The 18,990-nt window shown below is 34.4% G+C and overlaps 2 protein-coding genes across 13 annotated transcripts in view; one reads left to right on the top strand and one right to left on the bottom strand.

Moving 5' to 3' along the window:
• Window positions 1-3,466: 3,466 nt before the first annotated feature.
• LOC18100258 (alpha-aminoadipic semialdehyde synthase) overlaps window positions 3,467-18,990 on the top strand; it is a 46,181-nt gene continuing 30,657 nt past the window's right edge. Inside the window, exons 1-4 of one of the 11 annotated variants that reach the window (XM_052453571.1) lie at window positions 4,047-4,381; window positions 4,618-4,747; window positions 5,088-5,267; window positions 5,607-5,689. In XM_052453571.1, coding sequence (XP_052309531.1) covers window positions 4,088-4,381; window positions 4,618-4,747; window positions 5,088-5,267; window positions 5,607-5,689 — 687 coding nt within the window. In that variant the 5' untranslated portion in view covers window positions 4,047-4,087. Of the gene's footprint in view, window positions 3,521-4,045; window positions 4,382-4,617; window positions 4,748-5,087; window positions 5,268-5,606; window positions 5,690-5,964; window positions 6,084-6,504; window positions 6,581-6,852; window positions 7,024-7,654; window positions 7,752-7,811; window positions 8,026-18,990 lie in introns of those variants that run through there. The other 10 variants (XM_052453573.1, XM_052453577.1, XM_052453572.1 and 7 more) reach the window with 10 other exon arrangements.
• LOC18100261 (protein ecdysoneless homolog) lies at window positions 13,139-18,742 on the bottom strand. 2 transcript variants are annotated; one of them, XR_002982631.2, is made up of 6 exons: window positions 17,535-18,742; window positions 16,764-17,102; window positions 15,739-15,872; window positions 14,076-14,242; window positions 13,462-13,704; window positions 13,139-13,327 (listed from the first exon to the last, which is right to left on the bottom strand). XR_002982631.2 is itself a non-coding variant. In XM_006381478.3 (5 exons), the coding sequence occupies exons 1-5, from the start codon at window positions 18,641-18,643 to the stop codon at window positions 13,525-13,527; spliced, it is 1,929 nt and encodes a 642-aa protein (XP_006381540.1). In that variant the 5' UTR covers window positions 18,644-18,742; the 3' UTR covers window positions 13,329-13,524. The 2 variants fall into 2 exon arrangements, 1 of the variants encoding a protein (XP_006381540.1); XM_006381478.3 differs by lacking the exon at window positions 13,139-13,327 and having other exon boundaries at window positions 13,329-13,704.

The raw sequence follows: 18,990 nt of genomic DNA, 5'->3' as shown, positions 1-18,990 counted from the left end.
ACCCAGAGACAACCATTTGGGCCTTAAACTTGTAGATTTTGCTAGAGCCTCACTCGAGAGAGGTTTTTCTCATCAAGTCGAAGCAAGACTCCGTTTTTGTCAGCCATCCTCTCCATAGTGTCCAAGCAAATCTTTCTCGGGTTATCCCTTTGAGCTTATTTCATCAGTCTAATAGAATTGGTCCTTTTACATCAGGGGAAATAGTATGGCCGTATCTGCTGGGTCAGAATTCATGAAAAATCGTCACGAAAACGGATTTTATTTTTAAAATAACAGTGTGATCATGTTCAGCTTCGTAAATGCAATATTTATTAAATATTATTATTTATAAATATAATAAGATAATTATCGCATCTTAAAATAACAACATTTAGTAAATATCGTGCTTCTGAAATGTAGCATAGTCAAACTACAATCTTCAACATCAGCTGGTTGGATCCAATTGTATTAATCTATTGACCGTTTTATATAAAAATCATAAATTTAAAAAGTTTTTCTTTCAAATATGTTTTATGAGACAAAATTATCTTTATTCAACTTGTAAACTTAAAAATAGACTCCAATAAAAATCTTAAAAAGTTATTGTTCGATGTAGTAGTAAGTGATTCTGAGCAATCAAGTATAAGTCATTCATATTTAAATAAAAATCTACTCCAAATAGATTACGTGAATGGTCTAGCAAATACATTTATAAATCAGCAAGATAAGTTTAAGTCCAAGAAAAGATCTGGTCACGCCATATAGAATAATAGTTCATAAATGTTATAAATTTGAATCCGACTGTTAGATTGCACTTAATTTTTTCCAAGAGTTTCCATAAACCATTTTCTTTATGATAGTCACTGTATCACTACACAGACCATTAAATCTTTAAATATAAAAAATTTCACCAAAACCCTGTACCTTTAAAAGTTTTACGACTTTCCTTGTTATTTTCAAAACCGGTCAACCAATTAAATAAAAAATAACATAATTTAACAACTTGTATCCGTGCTATTTTACCAAAGCTTTTTGTTACTATATCAATTCTTTAATTTTTTTTAATTTTGTATGCTAATAGCACAATTTCTCCAACGAAAACATCATTATGATTTGTTAGCCATAGGGTAAAAACCCATTCCTTCAGTGATGAGTTGGTATCTTTCGTCATCTTGCCTTCAGAACTCCTCCAGCTCATTATATAATGACAAATGGCAGGTGAATTACTTATCAATGTCTTCACCTTTACAGACATGAGATGAGACCCTATGGAAGAGAGAGACTAGTAGAAGGCAAGCCTTTTCAACAATAAATGTTTTGTTAATTTCAAATTAATTATTATAATTTATTTTATGAGATTATTTGTTATTTAATGCATATACTTTTTTAGAAGAATAGATATTTTCTTGTTTTTATTTTATCTATTCTTTATTATGATGCTTTTAAAGTTTTTTTTCCTATTTAAATTTTTTTAGTTTATTTTTTTCTATTAAATTATTATAGTCATTTAGTTTTTTTTTTCCTCTTATAATGTTTTTGAGTTTTAAAGATTATAACATGTAACAAACTTGATTATCCTCCATTCTCGTCAATGTTATTATTGTAGTTTAACATAAATATCATGATATTTGGTTAGTATTCAATTTTGCAAGTGTTTGCTTTTGTTATCATACTATCAAGTCAAATTGTGATATCTCACATCGGAAGTGAGCGTCCAGAGCTAGGCTGTATGAGTAGTGTTGGTCGTTAATCTGTCGTACGGGTTTTGGGCCGTCAAGCTCAGAAGCGGGCTTGCGTCACAAAGAACAAAACCGTGAGGGCAATAAGGCCCAAAGCAGACAATATACGATAGGTTAGGCTGGGCTATTACACAAATCATGTTTTTTACTAGTCTTATAGGTTATCTTTGAATTCATCAAATTATGTGGATTACATTATAGAAACTTTAATACGGGTTAATTTTAAACTCGAATTAAATAAGAAATCCATTTGGTAAAATTCAAAATTAACTTATCGAGTCATATTTAATAATAATATCAAATAATCTATTACGATCTGAACAATTTTTATTTATGATTTTTTTTATCTAACTTGTAACATAATGTGCGCAAAAAAAACCTATTGTTTTCTAAACTTTATAGGATGCCACTTGTTTTTTTTCCCGTGCACTTTGAAAATCTACTTTCATTTAATTTCATAGTTTTTAAAATAAATATTTTTAAAATTCAAATGATTAAAATTTTGAAATAAAAAATATGCTTTTTAGATAAAATTATTTTTTTCTTGTTAATGTAATTTTTTAATTTCGATGAAAAATGTTTTCTTATGAATAGCATGGTTATTTAAATGAAAACTTAAAGCAATTAAAATAGATAATCTTGCAAATATAAATGGTTTAAATTTAGAAGGAGAAAAAATGTTTCTTTAGTAAAAAATCTCCTTTTTATTATTCATTTATTTTTCTTATTTTGACTAAAGCATGTCTTTTTATCAGAATACTGATTTTTCAAATAAGAATTTATCACGATCTATATAGAAATTTTCAGCAAAAAAAAAATATTTTAATTATATTTTTTTATGACTATATGAAAAAATAAAACAACAATTAATATGAAAAATTATATAAAACATTATTCTCATTGAATATTCATGAGCCAAAGCTTTTTAAAAAAATATGCTTATTAGGTTTATATATAATTATTCATAAAATAATTATAAATATTACCTTAAAAAAATCTAACATTAGCATAGGTGGCAATATGTCATATATCATTTTATTAATTTTATCTTAAAAAATCGGAAGGGAAGTAGTCTGGGATTCTCACAAGGAAAACGTGACGCCACGGTGTTCCTCTTCTAACTTGTCCCATTTGCCAACAAGAAAGCAGTGTGGGTGGGTGTGGTTAGATAACTTACAAATGGAACAAACGTGGCACTACATTATGGGAAATGTGTGGACCCACCACTTTCTTGCTAATTACGTCAGCCATATCCATATCATATGAATAATCGTCTAGTCACACACAAGTCCTTTCTCAAGAAAAAACAAACAAATAAACTGAAACTCCGTAATGCATGTTCCTCTGAAGTAGCAGCGCAGTATTGCAGTGGTGAGTAAAAAACTAAAAAATTGATTAAATTGAAAAAATTAAAAAATAATTAATTAAAAAAAAATAATTAAATTGATTAAAATTTAAAAAAAAAACCAGCCAGTTCGGTTTCAGTTTTATAAGTAAAAAACAAAAAAAACCGAACTGAACCGAAATTAAAAAAAAAACCAGAAAAAAAACCGAGTCAAACCTGGAAAAAACCGAGCCAAAACCGAGCCAAACCGGTTTGAACCGGTTTTTGCCATAAAAAACCGAACCGAACCGAAACCAGTCGGTTTGATCCGGTTTCGGTTTTTTTAAAAATAAAATCGGTTTGGTTATTTTTTTTTAATAAAAACTAAACCGAACTAAAAATAGATAAACAAGAGGAAGGTAAAACAGAGTCGTCTCTCTTTTAAATGTGGAGGGACTAAGACTTTTGTGATTAAAAGGTGGCCTTTTCTCATCTCTTCTCTTCTCTTTTTTTGAATCAGCACGACGATTAATTTTTTATATTTATTCTCTGGTTATATTTTCAGGTTTAAGTGTAAAGCTGCTAGGGATCACAGTGGGGTTTTTGATTAATAAAGTTTCAAGTACTGTGATCCACCTCAAATAGTGCCATGACTATTTTTTATATATGTATAAGAAAATTGTTCAAAATTTATATTTGTTAATGTAATCCATGCATGCATTATTTGTTCCAACTCTTAGGAAGAAATAAAAAAATCTGGATAATCATTCTTTCACTTTCAAGCATGTCCGTCGTCATCTATTTATTTATTGATCGATTCTGTTTTTTATCGAGACGATAATTGGAGGCTATGTTTTTAAATAATTTGTTTGATTGCGTTTGCAAGTGCAACTGGTTTTGTTCTACTTTAATATTTAATATTTAATTTTTTTTTGAAAGTTATCTTGTTTGGAATGGCATAAATAGTTTCAAAATCAACCATATCAAGGAACAGTTTGTTTCGTCATCTTGCAACAAGGTTATCTTAAATTATAATGCTCAGTGTATGATTGCTTTATTCAGGAAGAACAGGGAAGAAGGTACGTACACCATGCTTGGTAATGGAGTTGTTGGAATCCTCTCGGAGTCAGTGAACAAGTGGGAAAGAAGGACGCCTTTAACCCCCTCTCATTGTGCTCGACTTTTGCATGGTGGGAAGGATAAAACTGGGGTGGCTCGGATAATTGTGCAGCCGTCGACGAAGCGTATTCATCATGATGCGATGTATGAGGATGTTGGCTGTGAGATATCGGATGATTTGTCCGAATGTGGTCTCATCGTGGGAATTAAGCAGCCCAAGGTGATGAGATCGTATGTTCTCTGGTTTTGAAGGGTAACTATGTTTGGAAGTTTGATTGGATTTGTTTGGTTTTGGTGCAGCTGGATATGATTCTTCATGATAGAGCTTATGCCTTCTTCTCTCATACTCACAAGGCTCAGAAAGAAAACATGCCTTTCTTTGTGTTCATGTCCTTGTTGGCTGTGATAAATTGATGGTGATAATTTTGCTCATGCTGATTTCTCTCTGTCATGTAGGTACTAGCTCAGAGGGTGTCATTGTATGACTATGAACTCATTGTTGGGGACCATGGTAAAAGGTTACTTGCATTTGGGAAATTTGCTGGCAGAGCCGGGTTCATTGATTTCTTGGGTGGATTAGGAAAGCGTATGCTCCACTTCTGGAATCCTTTTTACTGATCTTACACTGTTGATTTGATGAACTGTTGTTATGCACTTTTATGTCTCGTTTTTGTAGAGCTTGTTCGCATACAATCACAATTACTTCTGCACACTTCTTCCCTGTTTCTCCTTTGAGGGAAAGGGTTGTGGAATTACCTTTTCCTTCTTGTTCTTTTTAACTTCCGGAACGAGGAGGATGTTTATGTTTATAGGGCCTTATTTCATTTAGTGATGCTGAAATGATGATCCTGTTCTGCTATGTTTGGAATATTCCAGCTGGAGTTGATTTTAACCCTTTTGTTTTTATTACTAAAATTTTTCTTCAGGTTATCTAAGTCTTGGATATTCAACACCGTTCCTCTCATTGGGTGAAGCTTACATGTATTCATCCTTGGCTGCTGCCAAAGCTGCTGTTATTTCTGTCGGAGAAGAGATCGCTACTTTTGGATTGCCATCAGGAATCTGTCCTTTGGTATTCATATTCACCGGATCTGGAAATGGAAATGGTATCGTAAAGAGCTACTTTATATTCTATTTTCCAAACATCCATGATGTCCTTAGCAGATACATTCAATATTGTTGCTATCAAAGATGTGGATCATGGTATTAAGTTCAGTCTCTGCACTCTTAGATCACTTGATGATATATCATTCTGTTCTGAAGTATTTTACATGTTTCTTAAGTGCTGCTGTTAATTCAATTACTAGTTGCAGTGCAATTTGATTTTCATGTTTATACATTTAAATTGCTCCACATACACGCAAACACAATGATTTCTGCTGCAAACGTTTAAAGGCATATATTTCTCATGCAGTATGTCTCTTGTCTTTTCCTTTTCCTAATAGTTTCTCATGGCGCACAAGAGATATTTAAGCTTCTTCCACACACTTTTGTTGATCCAAGCAGACTTCCAGAGCTATTTGCACAAGTAAGTTTTGAGCAACTTTTTGGCAGAAGAAACCACCTGATTACCTTTTTTAAAGAACAGGTTAAGATGAATAGAAAAATCTGACCAGAAACCACAGAAAGTTCTATAGGGGTCTTCAGTTATCATTTCGCTCTAATTTATTGCCACTATACTTTAAAAATGATACGATGTACTCCTGTTCTTCATCATTTCAATTTTCTCACTGTATCTTTTGCTATTTTGCTCAGCAACATTTCTTTGGCGCTCACCTAAGTCAACTTCTTGTTTCTTCTTAGGGCAGGGATGTCATTCCACCTGAAAAGGCTTCAAAGAGAGTTTTCCAAGTATATGGTTGTGTTGTCTCACTTGTCAAGACATGGTTGAACAGCTAGATTCTTCAAAAACATTTGATAAAGTAAGATTCTCCAGTATTTCTGTTTCTGGTTTTGCTGTCTGTCATACCTGATCAACTATCTTTTCCCTTGCCAAAGTGCATGATACATTTCAACTAGGTCTTGTGGTGTATCGTTTATAGAGTTGATATCTCATCTTTGTGTGAACTGCCTTACTGTCAGCCTCAATAGATTTTGGCTGCTCGATTAACTCTTAGTATACCAAGGACAATCAATTTTCACTTATAGTTTCCTTAATAACCTTGTGCTAATCAGTTATTAGATTCCTAACTTTCGAGATGCAAATGTGCTTAGTAATTCTTTAAAGCCTTGGAAGTCATTGATATTCAATTAAGAGTGAACACTTGGTTTCTTTGAATTCATTGGGATTGTATGTGTTAAATTTGAACTATTCTGACCATGGATGTTTTGTTTTCGGTGCAGACAGACTATTATGCACATCCAGAGCACTACAAGCCCATTTTCCATGAAAAAATAGCCCCATATGCATCTGTTATTGGTATAATATTTATTTTTCCGTAAGCTATTGTCATTTCTGAGTTCACACAGTAAAGTTTCTGCTATTACAAGCGAGCTCTTGCTGATGGAGTTTCCTTGTTGACCTCCAAATTGTCAAGCCTTATTAGATTATTTCAAAAATAATTTTTGAGCTCGAGCTCCTGATTTATGCTTATAAATGACCCAACTTCGGATCAAAATGTGTTTCTCTGTCCTTTTAGTTGTAGAATCATTGTGTGCTATTAGTAACTGTTTAACTTTACTGTACTGCAGTCAATTGCATGTACTGGGAAAAAAGATTCCTCGGTTGTTGAGTACCCAGCAGCTTCAAGATCTAACGAGGAGAGGATGTCCGCTTATTGGAATTGCTGACATAACTTGTGATATTGAGGGCTCATTAGAGTTCATTAACCAAACCACATCAATTGACTCACCATTCGTGAGGTATTACGTTTTTAGCTTCGAGCATTTCATGAAATACATTTTATGCCAACTATTTTCTTGTCCCATGCTTCATTGATTTTTTCCTTGTTTAGTTTGACTGAAATTGGAGATGGTGATGATCGTGCAGGGAGTTGTTTAGGTGTTTTACTACGCTTGTTTGCTTGCGTAGCTTTAACTAAGATCTTAAATAACATCAATCTAACATCCCATTTGGGGGAAATTATGAGATGGTGCACAAATGAATTCATTTAATTATTTTCTCTCTTTCTAATAACATTTAACCCTTCAATTTATGAATACACCGAACATCTTTAAAAACCAACTTTTACACCCCTTAAAAATTGCTCTTGGAAGATGTGCAACCCCAAAGGATGATGGAACCTAAGAAGGAAATTGTCACAAATGATTAACAGAAACTCAAAATGAAACTTTTCTTTCAACTGTCTCCCTAAAGAGAAACAGTGTGGCTTGTCTCTGCTGATTCCACTTAGAGTGCTTGGATTTTGGTTTTCTAGTATTTGTAGTTTGCTTCACACCTTCACCAGCTGAGGCTCTAACATGCATCCTGGCCAACAATAACTTTCAATTGCTATTTACTATTCCTGTGTTGATTGGTTATCATTGTTGTCAGATATGATCCATTAAATGATTCGTATCATCATGACATGGAGGGTGATGGTGTGATATTTTCATCCATTGACATTCTTCCTACACAGTTTGCAAAAGAGGTTTGTTATTCCGATCCTTAACCTTCAAGCTTGTAATTGTTCTTTCTCTGAGCTGTGTAGGAAGAATGTCAACGGATGAAAATATCAAACCAATAAATCATGGAAAGGCTTCCCAACATTTTGGAGACATACTATCCCAATTTATTGGCAGTTTGGCTTCAACAACTGACATTACTAAGCTACCTTCACATCTAAGGAATGCTTGCATAGCCCATGGAGGAGCACTTGCCCCCTTGTTTGAATACATTCCACGCATGCGAAAGTCTGATTCAGAGTAAGCTTTTTTATTCCATTTCATAATATTTTTTCTTTCCTTCTCGTTGACATTATTTATTTGTGCGGTGAATTACTGCCTACCAGTTTTGGATGTCACGACATAGATTTACAGATCAAACCTCACAGTTTGAAAACCACCTTCGTCCTTTGAAACTTATATAGTCGAAGAAGGGAAGGAGGCGGGGGTAATATTAAGAATGGAAATGTATAGTAACAGTACTGTAGACATTGTATATATATATATATATAGAATGGAAATGTATAGTAACAGTACTGTAGACATTGTGGCCAATAATAATACTACAAGAATATGCTAACAGAGGGACATAAATGTGGCTATCAAAAGAGAAATCTTTCCTGTAGTAATATATAGAAAGAAAAGAAAAGGAACAGAGAGGGATCTCTCTCTTTAGACAATTGGAAAAGATACATGGGAGAGAGATGGCATTAAAGAAGAGGAAAGCGAAAACGCGTTTTTTACAGCTAGCAAAGCAGAAAGCACCCGACGCGGTCTTAAGCTTTTCCATGCCACAAATTCAAATGTCAATTCGATCCAAATTGCACTTGCTTCGTTGTCTGTGTATTATATATAGCCAAAATCCTTATCAAGCCTTCTATATGTAATTTCTTGAGACCCACTTCACTAATAATAGTACTGTGCTAATGTGGGCATGGATACCGTCTCCTATACGTTGCATGTGCTTTGTTCCTGTCATCTTACGTACCTTTTGAACCAGCTAGTATGCTTTATTCTCAACATAATATAATTAATATATAGTGTGTGTATGTTTTCATTTTCAAACTTTATTTCGTTTTCTTAATTAATGTTTTCATGGGGACGGTATAAGATGCAAAGGCTCTTACGAGGGGACCTTGCCCTAGCCTAGCTTAGCTATAGTTGTATGATCTCTTCTTTTCTGTGTTTCTTCATCATAGAAGAACAACCTCACATGCTTGTGCTCCACAATCGGCTAATTAATACTTTTTACTATATTTGATCATTTGAATCGGGAATTGAACGCACCAAGATGTGGACCATGTGTGGGTGGTTTGGAGAGCAATATTATCTTTTGTGAGATTCAATCCTCTTATTATGAATATGAATAATTGGAGTTCATGCTTGTTATTTTCAAAAATAAAAATTATTTTCCCCACGTGGAAAACCATATTTAATTTCTTATCGCATTGAAATAATGATTTAGAGCCGGATAAAATCTACCAATGAAGTGTTGGTCTCGCGGTTAAGACACTGTTATATCCTTGCAATGGTGAGAACACAAGTTCGATCCCCAGAAAGCGCACTTATTGGGAGGGACAGCTACATACCCCAAACGGGACTAGTCTCATCCTTTAAAAAGATATGAAAATACCCAGATAAAAACAAAAAAAAACCCCAAATAAAATTCATTTAAAACTATATCAAAATAAGTTTCGAAACTTGTCTTTCAACAATCAGGAAATATGAAATTATTAAATTGTTAATTTTTTTTTCGGTGAATGAATTTTAATAATCTCTTGCCAAATGAATTGGCCATGATCTTCGGTTTTAATTCTTTCTTTGCTTGAAAAAAATATTTTAGACTAATTTATAATTTTAAAACAATATTAAAAATGTATTTCAGTTTGAAATAATGTGTTAAAAATATATTGCAAAAATCATTTTATTTTAAGAGTGTCTGTTAGAAAAATAAGCTATTCTATTTAATATATATTCTCAATGTGTTCCAAATAAATATATTATAATTTTTATTTAAAGTATAATTCTTATTTAAAAATATGTACAATCAATCAATTTCTCTTTTTTCTTTTTTTCTTTTGTTTTGTAGTGAAAAATCGAAATACTTCAAAAAGAAGAAGAAAAGCCATTAATATTTTCAACAAATGAAGAGGTTTATCTTGACACGATTTCCTTCTCTTTTGGAATAACTTGAAGGCCATGCATCAATCAATCTCTCTTTTGATGTTAAGCCACTCTCTTAATGTGTTTCAAAACATTGGAAAAAAAAAAAAAAAAGGAAGAAGAAGGTTGAAGGCTCTCTCTCTCATCTTGGACCTACCTGCAACCGACTTTTGGCCGCCTCTGTCTACTGACATGGCTTGTACAAAATCTCCGATCTCTCTTTATTGGGATTTGTCAGTAGAATGCTTTAGCTCCACATTTCCAAGCCCTTCATCTCTTTATACTTGCAAATAAAATTATATTTGATACCTTCCTTATACATTTTAAAGTTTCCCATAAAATTATCGAATTATATGGTATTAAGATTTTATTAAATTTTAAGTTTAAAGAGTTTTATTTAATAAAATATGTTAGAAAATAATATAAAATTATTATTATAAATTCACCTAACAACTCGAGTTCTTAGATGAGCTGATTTCATAGATAATAATTTCAATAACCTATTCTTAAATTAGTTTGTATTTCATACTTTATTTGAATGGTCAACATTGTTGATTAAAACATAAATGTCCAAACTCAAACTTACCAACCCCACCAAGAGATACGATATGTCTTGTCGAAATAAATAAGAGAAGACATGAAAGATTGCGATCTTAACTCTCTAAGCTTAGATTCCATTTGCAAAATGGACTGAACGCACGGAGGAAATCCCTCGTTACCTCCCATTTCCTGGCCTCTTATGGAATGAGGTATTGGATTTATTCCAATCCGCTCCACCCAAATATTGGGCCGGACGGAAAGCTTCTTCTTTCTCTTTTTTTTTTTTAAATATCTTATAGTATTTCATTAAAAAAAACTAAATTTAAGCTTTCGGTTTCGGTTTCGGGGTGTTTGGATCTTTTCATCTGGTTCAGTTGGTTTAGTGATTATTAGAATATTGTTTGGAGATGTATGTGTCTTTTTTACTTTTTTAACACAGTAAAACTACTCGTTTACCCTAAGAGTCAATAAAATTTAGAACTGTTAACTAAGAGCTTTCTTGACTTTTCACAATATTCGTAACGGTAAAAATATTTTCTTGTCCTCAAGATTAAAAAAAGGATGGATTTTTGGATAATTATATTTCAGGTTTTCTCAATTTTCATGTACAGTAAAATAACACTTTTATCCTAAAAAACAAAAAATAAATTGGAAGTGTTAGCACCTGGTCAAGTATTCTGGTATACTCTCTGTAGATAAAGGGTCTGTTTGGAATTATAGTAGCGGTGACGGTTCAAAGTATTTTTCATTTAAAGATGCATCAAAATAAAATAAAATTATTTTAAAAAAATTATTTTTAACATTAGCATATCAAAACAATCTAAAAATATAATTATATAGCAAAGTCACCATCCCACTCAAACCAGCCTTCAGGGTCTATAACATCACTTATTTCAGTCTGCATTGTAATGGTCCTCCTCCCATTTTACAATGCTTTTTTGACCACCGCCAATTTTTCCAGTTTTCTAAGCTGTACCTACCTACCCTCATGCTCTGCAATTTGTAATTTCGATTTTGTTTGCTGCTTGCCACTGTACTTTTGCCACTACTGCATATGAAGGTTTTCACTGAAATCCTCCATGCTAACTTAGCTTTGCATTCAGATTTGAACTTCATAGGAAACAATCCTGCAAGTTTTTTTTTAATGCTAGTTCTTTCCCCACCTCGCCCCCTTTGTATCACTCAGATATTATTGATGATGGCATTCGAAGAAATTTATCATTAAAACATTTCGTTAAATGTCTGGCATGATGATGCCAAGTAAATCCCTCTCGCATCAATGATTTAGAGAGAAATAAGGGCGGTAATATATATATATACACACATAGCTCAAACCCAACAAAACTTCAGGTCGATAGTATATTGAAATTCATTAAACAAATTGGTTCAGCTGAGCACAATGCATTACAACCCAGAGACAACCATTTGGGCCTTAAACTTGTAGATTTTGCTAGAGCCTCACTCGAGAGAGGTTTTTCTCATCAAGTCGAAGCAAGACTCCGTTTTTGTCAGCTATCCTCTCCATAGTGTCCAAGCAAATCTTTCTCGGGTTATCCCTTTGAGCTTATTTCATCAGTCTAATAGAATTGGTCCTTTTACATCAGGGGAAATAGTATGGCCGTATCTGCTGGGTCAGAATTCATGAAAAATCGTCACGAAAACGGATTTTATTTTTAAAATAACAGTGTGATCATGTTCAGCTTCATAAATGCAATATTTATTAAATATTATTATTTATAAATATAATAAGATAATTATCGCATCTTAAAATAACAACATTTAGTAAATATCGTGCTTCTGAAATGTAGCATAGTCAAACTACAATCTTCAACATCAGCTGGTTGGATCCAATTGTATTAATCTATTGACCGTTTTATATAAAAATCATAAATTTAAAAAGTTTTTCTTTCAAATATGTTTTATGAGACAAAATTATCTTTATTCAACTTGTAAACTTAAAAATAGACTCCAATAAAAATCTTAAAAAGTTATTGTTCGATGTAGTAGTAAGTGATTCTGAGCAATCAAGTATAAGTCATTCATATTTAAATAAAAATCTACTCCAAATAGATTACGTGAATGGTCTAGCAAATACATTTATAAATCAGCAAGATAAGTTTAAGTCCAAGAAAAGATCTGGTCACGCCATATAGAATAATAGTTCATAAATGTTATAAATTTGAATCCGACTGTTAGATTGCACTTAATTTTTTCCAAGAGTTTCCATAAACCATTTTCTTTATGATAGTCACTGTATCACTACACAGACCATTAAATCTTTAAATATAAAAAATTTCACCAAAACCCTGTACCTTTAAAAGTTTTACGACTTTCCTTGTTATTTTCAAAACCGGTCAACCAATTAAATAAAAAATAACATAATTTAACAACTTGTATCCGTGCTATTTTACCAAAGCTTTTTGTTACTATATCAATTCTTTAATTTTTTTTAATTTTGTATGCTAATAGCACAATTTCTCCAACGAAAACATCATTATGATTTGTTAGCCATAGGGTAAAAACCCATTCCTTCAGTGATGAGTTGGTATCTTTCGTCATCTTGCCTTCAGAACTCCTCCAGCTCATTATATAATGACAAATGGCAGGTGAATTACTTATCAATGTCTTCACCTTTACAGACATGAGATGAGACCCTATGGAAGAGAGAGACTAGTAGAAGGCAAGCCTTTTCAACAATAAATGTGCTACCGCAGGCAGACCATACCGCACCGCACTCTAGGCAATTTCGCTGGTTTTCAGGTCTGTTTCATGTAAATTCAATTCCTGTCCTAAAATCGCATCCACCACCTCATCCATAATCCAATTCAGAAGTATCAAACGTAGTCAGGCTAAATACAAACTGATCAAACCAGAAATTGGATAATTAACACTTCAAACATTATACTAGATGGTTCAGAGTATATAGGCACTAGTTACATGAGGAAATTCTGCATCTAAAAGTTCAGTTGACACTAAGCAGTGCAGATGGGTTACCTCGCAAAATCATGAACCCCATTGCACAAGAAATATGAGATGAGGGGAGAAGATGTAATGGCTTCATTTGCCCTTAGTGGTATCTTGAGGGAGCTGTAGACCCATGAGCCCCAGCAAATTGGAAGTGGGGCCAGGTTGTCCTTGTTGAGATGAATAGGAATCAAGCAGGCTCTTCACCAGGTTAACATCAACATCCACGGGAGTAAATTCTTCATCCATGCCCTCCATGGTATTTGATGTCTCCTACACGCGAATAAATTCATATATCTCATAATTTGATCTAAATAATTGACGCAACAAGGCACTCTAGGAAAAAAAAAAAAAGGAGTGCAGATATTGTAAATTCCTACTTTTAAATGTGCATATTGTCTGAACATTTTGCTTAAACTTCTTTAACTTGACACTACATGGAGCAGAGCAAGAATAAACCGAGCATTTGAACCTCCTAAAAATCTACCAAAAAGAACACATGCAAAATAAATAAATAACACCCTTCTAGAAAGACAAGTATCTTCTTTTGCACATTACAAGGCATTTCACTGAATAGGAACAAAATATTGCTGCCTAATCCAAATTTCAGCAGACTCCACACAAGCAAAATATGAGAAAGCTACCTCGTTTTTCTTGGACAATTGGTCATCTGTACGAACAAAACTTTTCTTAAGGGTGGTGTTCTTCAGTTCCTCATTCAGAGCATCAGAATAAGTGTTCATGAAAGTGTCCTCCCCGTCCACATTATCCTCAGAAGCTTCCATAATATCACTCTCATCTTCAGACTCATCTGAGAAAAATAGTTGCAAGTAATAAATTAAGAACCAAAAGAAACATGGAAAAGAGCCTTCCATTCATGTGCTAATGCTTTGTCTCAAAAAAGAGCTGATATGCTGCATGCACGAACAAGATGTATATACTAAAAGTGCTCTTTCTTTTATAGTAGCATGATTACTGTTCACTATCTCACAGATCATTGTGAATTGGAGCAACGATTTTTTTAATTGATTCTCGAACTTTTATTTTGCACAATTAAGCTCATTTGAATCCAAATTAGCACTCAATTGTATTTTTTTTTTAGGGAGAGTTAAATTGAAAAATAAAGGACAGAAAGGAAAAAAAACAAGTGAAATAGATGGCAGCTTTGAAATTTGTCTTAAAAGTTTATTTTCATTCCCCATCTTTTTTGGCTCATTTTTTTTTTTTTTTTTTGTTACCTCATTTTTTTATAATATTATTAAATTAATGAAGATTTAATCCGGTTATCGAATTTCTTTTACTTTTTTAAAAACATAATCATTTCCTAAATTATTATTTTTGGGTTAAATTTTTTTTATCCAGCCCATGGCATTGCATGGGCAAATAATCTAGTTTCTTTCTAAAATAAATAGCCCTACAAAATCTATTATGCGGACCCGCATCATTCTTCCCGGGTTAAGAAGAACTTGAGCATGGAGAGTTTGTCTGGGGATAAGAATCCCGAACCTCGAGATCCAATGCAAGAAAGTCAGCCTCTGAAATCCATGTAGCATCAAAATTTGGATGACATAGCCATATGAAAACATGATGGCTAGTACAAGAACATCTAAATAAGAGTTTGTTTTTCACCTTACTGAATCTCCCAAATGAAAAATCACAACATGCACCTTACTTCAGTATAAATTTTCAACTTGATCTAAATTCACCAAATATACTTTGGAGCTCATGCAAGTTAACTAAATATTCTCTAGCAAAGAGGAGTTGGCTTTATGTGCTAACACAACAAAGAGCGGAAAAACCCAAAACATCCAGACAATAGGTATCCATGTGCATGATTAAGCCACGTGATTTATAACAATTTGAAAGTTTACTAAGCTCCCAGCACAGCCACTCATCCCAACCAAACTCCATCCCACCCAAAAAATAAAAAACAATTGGCCGCTAACAGAAAAGCCTCTTAAAAAAGCATGCAAATTCTTGCAAAAACAGCAAACTGACAGTTATCTTATGCCGTCAGGCATCATATTTTAGTTGTAGCTTTGTTGTCTATTATTGTGTAATAAGTCTAGCCATAAGATTTAGAAATCAAAGGACCACATAAAATTTTCTAACGAACATCACTACCCTCTAGACAGAGAGCTCCTTAAGTATAGGGAAAGCTAATTAGATTTGTGTTGCTGCTTCTAGATTAAAATGATGTGAGACTTGACCAGCTAACATAAAAGGAAGAAAGTATATGATTCCCACAAGCAGCACATGTGAGAATAAAAAATTTATGCAACATAATAAACTAAAGAATAAACATACCAAAATCCATGTCAGATGAGGATGCTTCTTCAGAATCAACATCGGCAGCACCGTCTTTAGGGCCATAGCGCTTCATTACTGATTCCATGTCATTTAGAAAACACTCCACATCAAGGTCCACCTCTTTCATATTCCTTCAAATAAAAGCAGCAAAATACATGAATGTTGTGCTTAGTTGCTGATCCAATCTAAAGAACAGTGCAGCATGGATCAGATACAGGCAATTTAGGCTGAAATATAAGAAGGGAGAAGGGAATAAATCTCTAGTCTAACCAAGGGGTGTTGATGCCTCTTGTTCCCTAGAGTACATAAGCAACATGATTCAGAAAAGACTATCATAGCTCCAACCAGAGATCAACAATGGTATTCTAATCACATAACTAGCAACTGAAAATAAACATTATTCCTTTACTTCATTGAATGAATGGGTATGCAGCATCTTAAACATGTCCATGCAAGGCTTTAAATCAAAAGGTTAACAACATATAATCTATGTAATGACTTCACATCAAATCATTTTAAATCTGAACAAGGAATGACAAAAAATCTGATCCTAACAAGCAAGAAAAGCCAGTGGCTTGAAAACTTTAATTTTCTACCAGGTATACTACATCAACATACAAGTTATGGTGCATTATCCTGGAGTTAATGGTTACAAATAAGTTCTATCTAACCCCACCACCCTTCCAAAGAAGAAGAAGAAGATTAAAAAAATTGAAATGGGGTAAGCAAGTTAAGACCTGACAAACTATGTTTATACAAACTGAATTGAAATCAGGAAGTTACGTACAGCCCAAGCTAGGGCAGATTGGAGTTCAGGAATTCCTAATACTAAAGTCACCAAGGTACACCACTCTCTAGCCAATACAAGTTTAAAAATCACAGTCGATAAAAATGTCAACCAAAAAACACAACTTTCATGAGGGAGATACATTTGAGCATTGATCTTTTAGAATTATACAATTAAACTAGAGTTTAGGCACAAGATTTCTGCAATTCGGACGCCATAGGGTTTATGTGCAAACCTGTTTTCTGGAACCTCTGCTCCCTTGTAACTTGATGCTTTATCCACGAATGCTTGCATAGCTTTTGCCATTTCACCAAGATCAAAATCATCAAAATTACTACTGGATGAAGGACCAGCATCTTGTGACTCTTTTGGCATCTGTTTCTTTTTATGTTTGGCGTTGTAGAGATCCATCTCGTTTTGTCTCTGTTGTAGAGCAGCATTCAACTCATCTTCTCCACTATACAGCCAAGAATCATCATCAGAAGGTGGAACCTCCTGGCAACTAAAATCATCAGCTGAGTGTGGTAAAGCAAGAATCTCATCAATCCGTTTCACTGGAGCACTCATCATTTGACTGCAATAGCATTTCATCATTAGAAATGACTAAACAACAAAAACCAAAGAAAGCAACACTACATTTGTGTAACATCAAATAGTAATCAGGTTTATTTTGCATAACTCGAAGGAAAAAGGCTTCCAAGAGCCATTAAAATATTGATATTGTGACATCCACATCTCATATTTGAAAATTTAAAAACAATTATAAAAATGAGATGTGATGCTGGATGCATGGCATTTCTACAAACTGCAACAGATAATCAATTTTCCTACAAAACTAGAAGATGGAACCTGATGTCTAACAATTCATGAATCTTCCAGCTTTGCTAGCCAATTATGTTTCCTCTGCTAGGGGATAACCAATTCAGCAATTTATTTAGAGTTTGACCACAATCATATAAACAAACCATGCACTAGAAACTCTTGCATTATCAAGAAAAATAAATACCTGGTCCTCGAAAACAAGGTACTATTTCGGTAATACCCCTCAGCATTCTCCATCAACCTCTTGTAATCCTTCGAACCTGGCAAAAATCCTTCAAAATACCCACTCCTCTCCAAACTCTCCTTGTACTTCAACCACGTGCTCCCTTTACCCTCCTCTCCTTCCCTCCTCCTCTGTTGATACATCATCTCGAACCCACAAGCAATCTTCATACCTAACTCCGCCTCCAGATACGCACCCAGGTCATCTCCTCGATTTGGCATACGATAGCACTTGGGTGCCTGAAACTTCTGCTGCATTAACTGAGCATACATAGCTCTAGACATTTTTATCACCACACAAACCAACTCCTCCTCTTTCCCTTTACTAAGAAATTTCTCCATTTTTGCCGCATACTTCATTGTATCAATATCCCTATCATAAAACCCCTCCACCGCCAAAGAAATCAAGCACGGCTCCTGCTTTAAGACCTGTGCCACCGATACCGGAACCCTAACCCTAGCTTGATGCATATTTCGCCTCGCTCTTTCTGGATAATCAGAAATCCGACCCTTCACCGCAATCTGAACAGACTCCGCCGCACGTGACTCACCCTCGCAGTCTATCAAGAACTTCAAGGAATCGATCAACTTCGGGTTGGGTAACCGGCTTTTCGGGACAATATGGATGTCACCGCGGCGAATAAACACACGGTTATCACTGGTTTCGGGGTTAATCCAACGAGGGAGATGAAAGGCAGCTTCAATGAGGAGAAATTCACCGTCGTTGTCCCAGACTCGAATGGAGAGAGAAGGGAAGTGGTGAGAGATTTGGAAGAGAAGGAAAACAGTGAACCACTCATCTTCAATGTTGTCGCCAAAGCGGAGCTTGCCGTGGAGGTGAGGGAGAGGGGGAGAAGAGGAGGAGGAGAGGGAAAGAGAGAAGGGTTCGTGTTGCCAGATGTAAGAGGAGGTGTAAGGAGAAATGAAGTCAAGGATTTGGAGGTAGAGGTGGAGGGATTGAGAGGAAGCGGAGGGATTAGAGAGGGAAGAGGAGTCCGGGAAGATAGCGTAGTAAACAGTGTCGTCTGGGACTCGGGAGTGTGCTTGCGACTGGTCAGCCATTTTGATCATTTGGGTAGAAGGGAAATCAATGAAGAATTAGACAGGCGGGGAAGGTGATAAAAGAGCAAGAGAGAGTGAGGACTTTCTGGGGAAAACCAGAACCTTACCATGTTTTTTAATTCTTTTATTTTCCACAACTGAACAAAGGCCGAGGAGGGGCTCAATGGGCCGATTCATGTCGCATATAAACTCGCGGAGGGGGCTTCAGTCTCCTTCGGGACTTGCTTTGGGCTACTTTAGAAATTGAACTTCGAAATCCTTCCACCTCATTTCTCGAAGAGAGATTTGCGTATTACCTTTACCCACTGTATTTTCCCCGCTTGTCATCAATTAAGGAGGTAGCCTTTTTAAGAAAA

The sequence above is a fragment of the Populus trichocarpa genome, chromosome 6, assembly GCF_000002775.5.
Source record: "Populus trichocarpa isolate Nisqually-1 chromosome 6, P.trichocarpa_v4.1, whole genome shotgun sequence".
Lineage (NCBI taxonomy): Eukaryota > Viridiplantae > Streptophyta > Magnoliopsida > Malpighiales > Salicaceae > Populus > Populus trichocarpa.
Note: the sequence above shows the minus strand (reverse complement) of the source record. Positions and strands in the feature narration are given on the sequence as shown.

Coding starts and splice junctions, on each gene's coding strand:
- LOC18100261 (XM_006381478.3), bottom strand. CDS start 18,643: ATGATCAAAATGGCTGACCAGTCGCAAGCACACTCCCGAGTCCCAGAC. Junction 17,103..17,534: donor ACCTTGTTTTCGAGGACCAG/GTATTTATTTTT, acceptor ATGCTATTGCAG/TCAAATGATGAGTGCTCCAG. Junction 13,705..14,075: donor AATTGTCCAAGAAAAACGAG/GTAGCTTTCTCA, acceptor ATTCGCGTGTAG/GAGACATCAAATACCATGGA.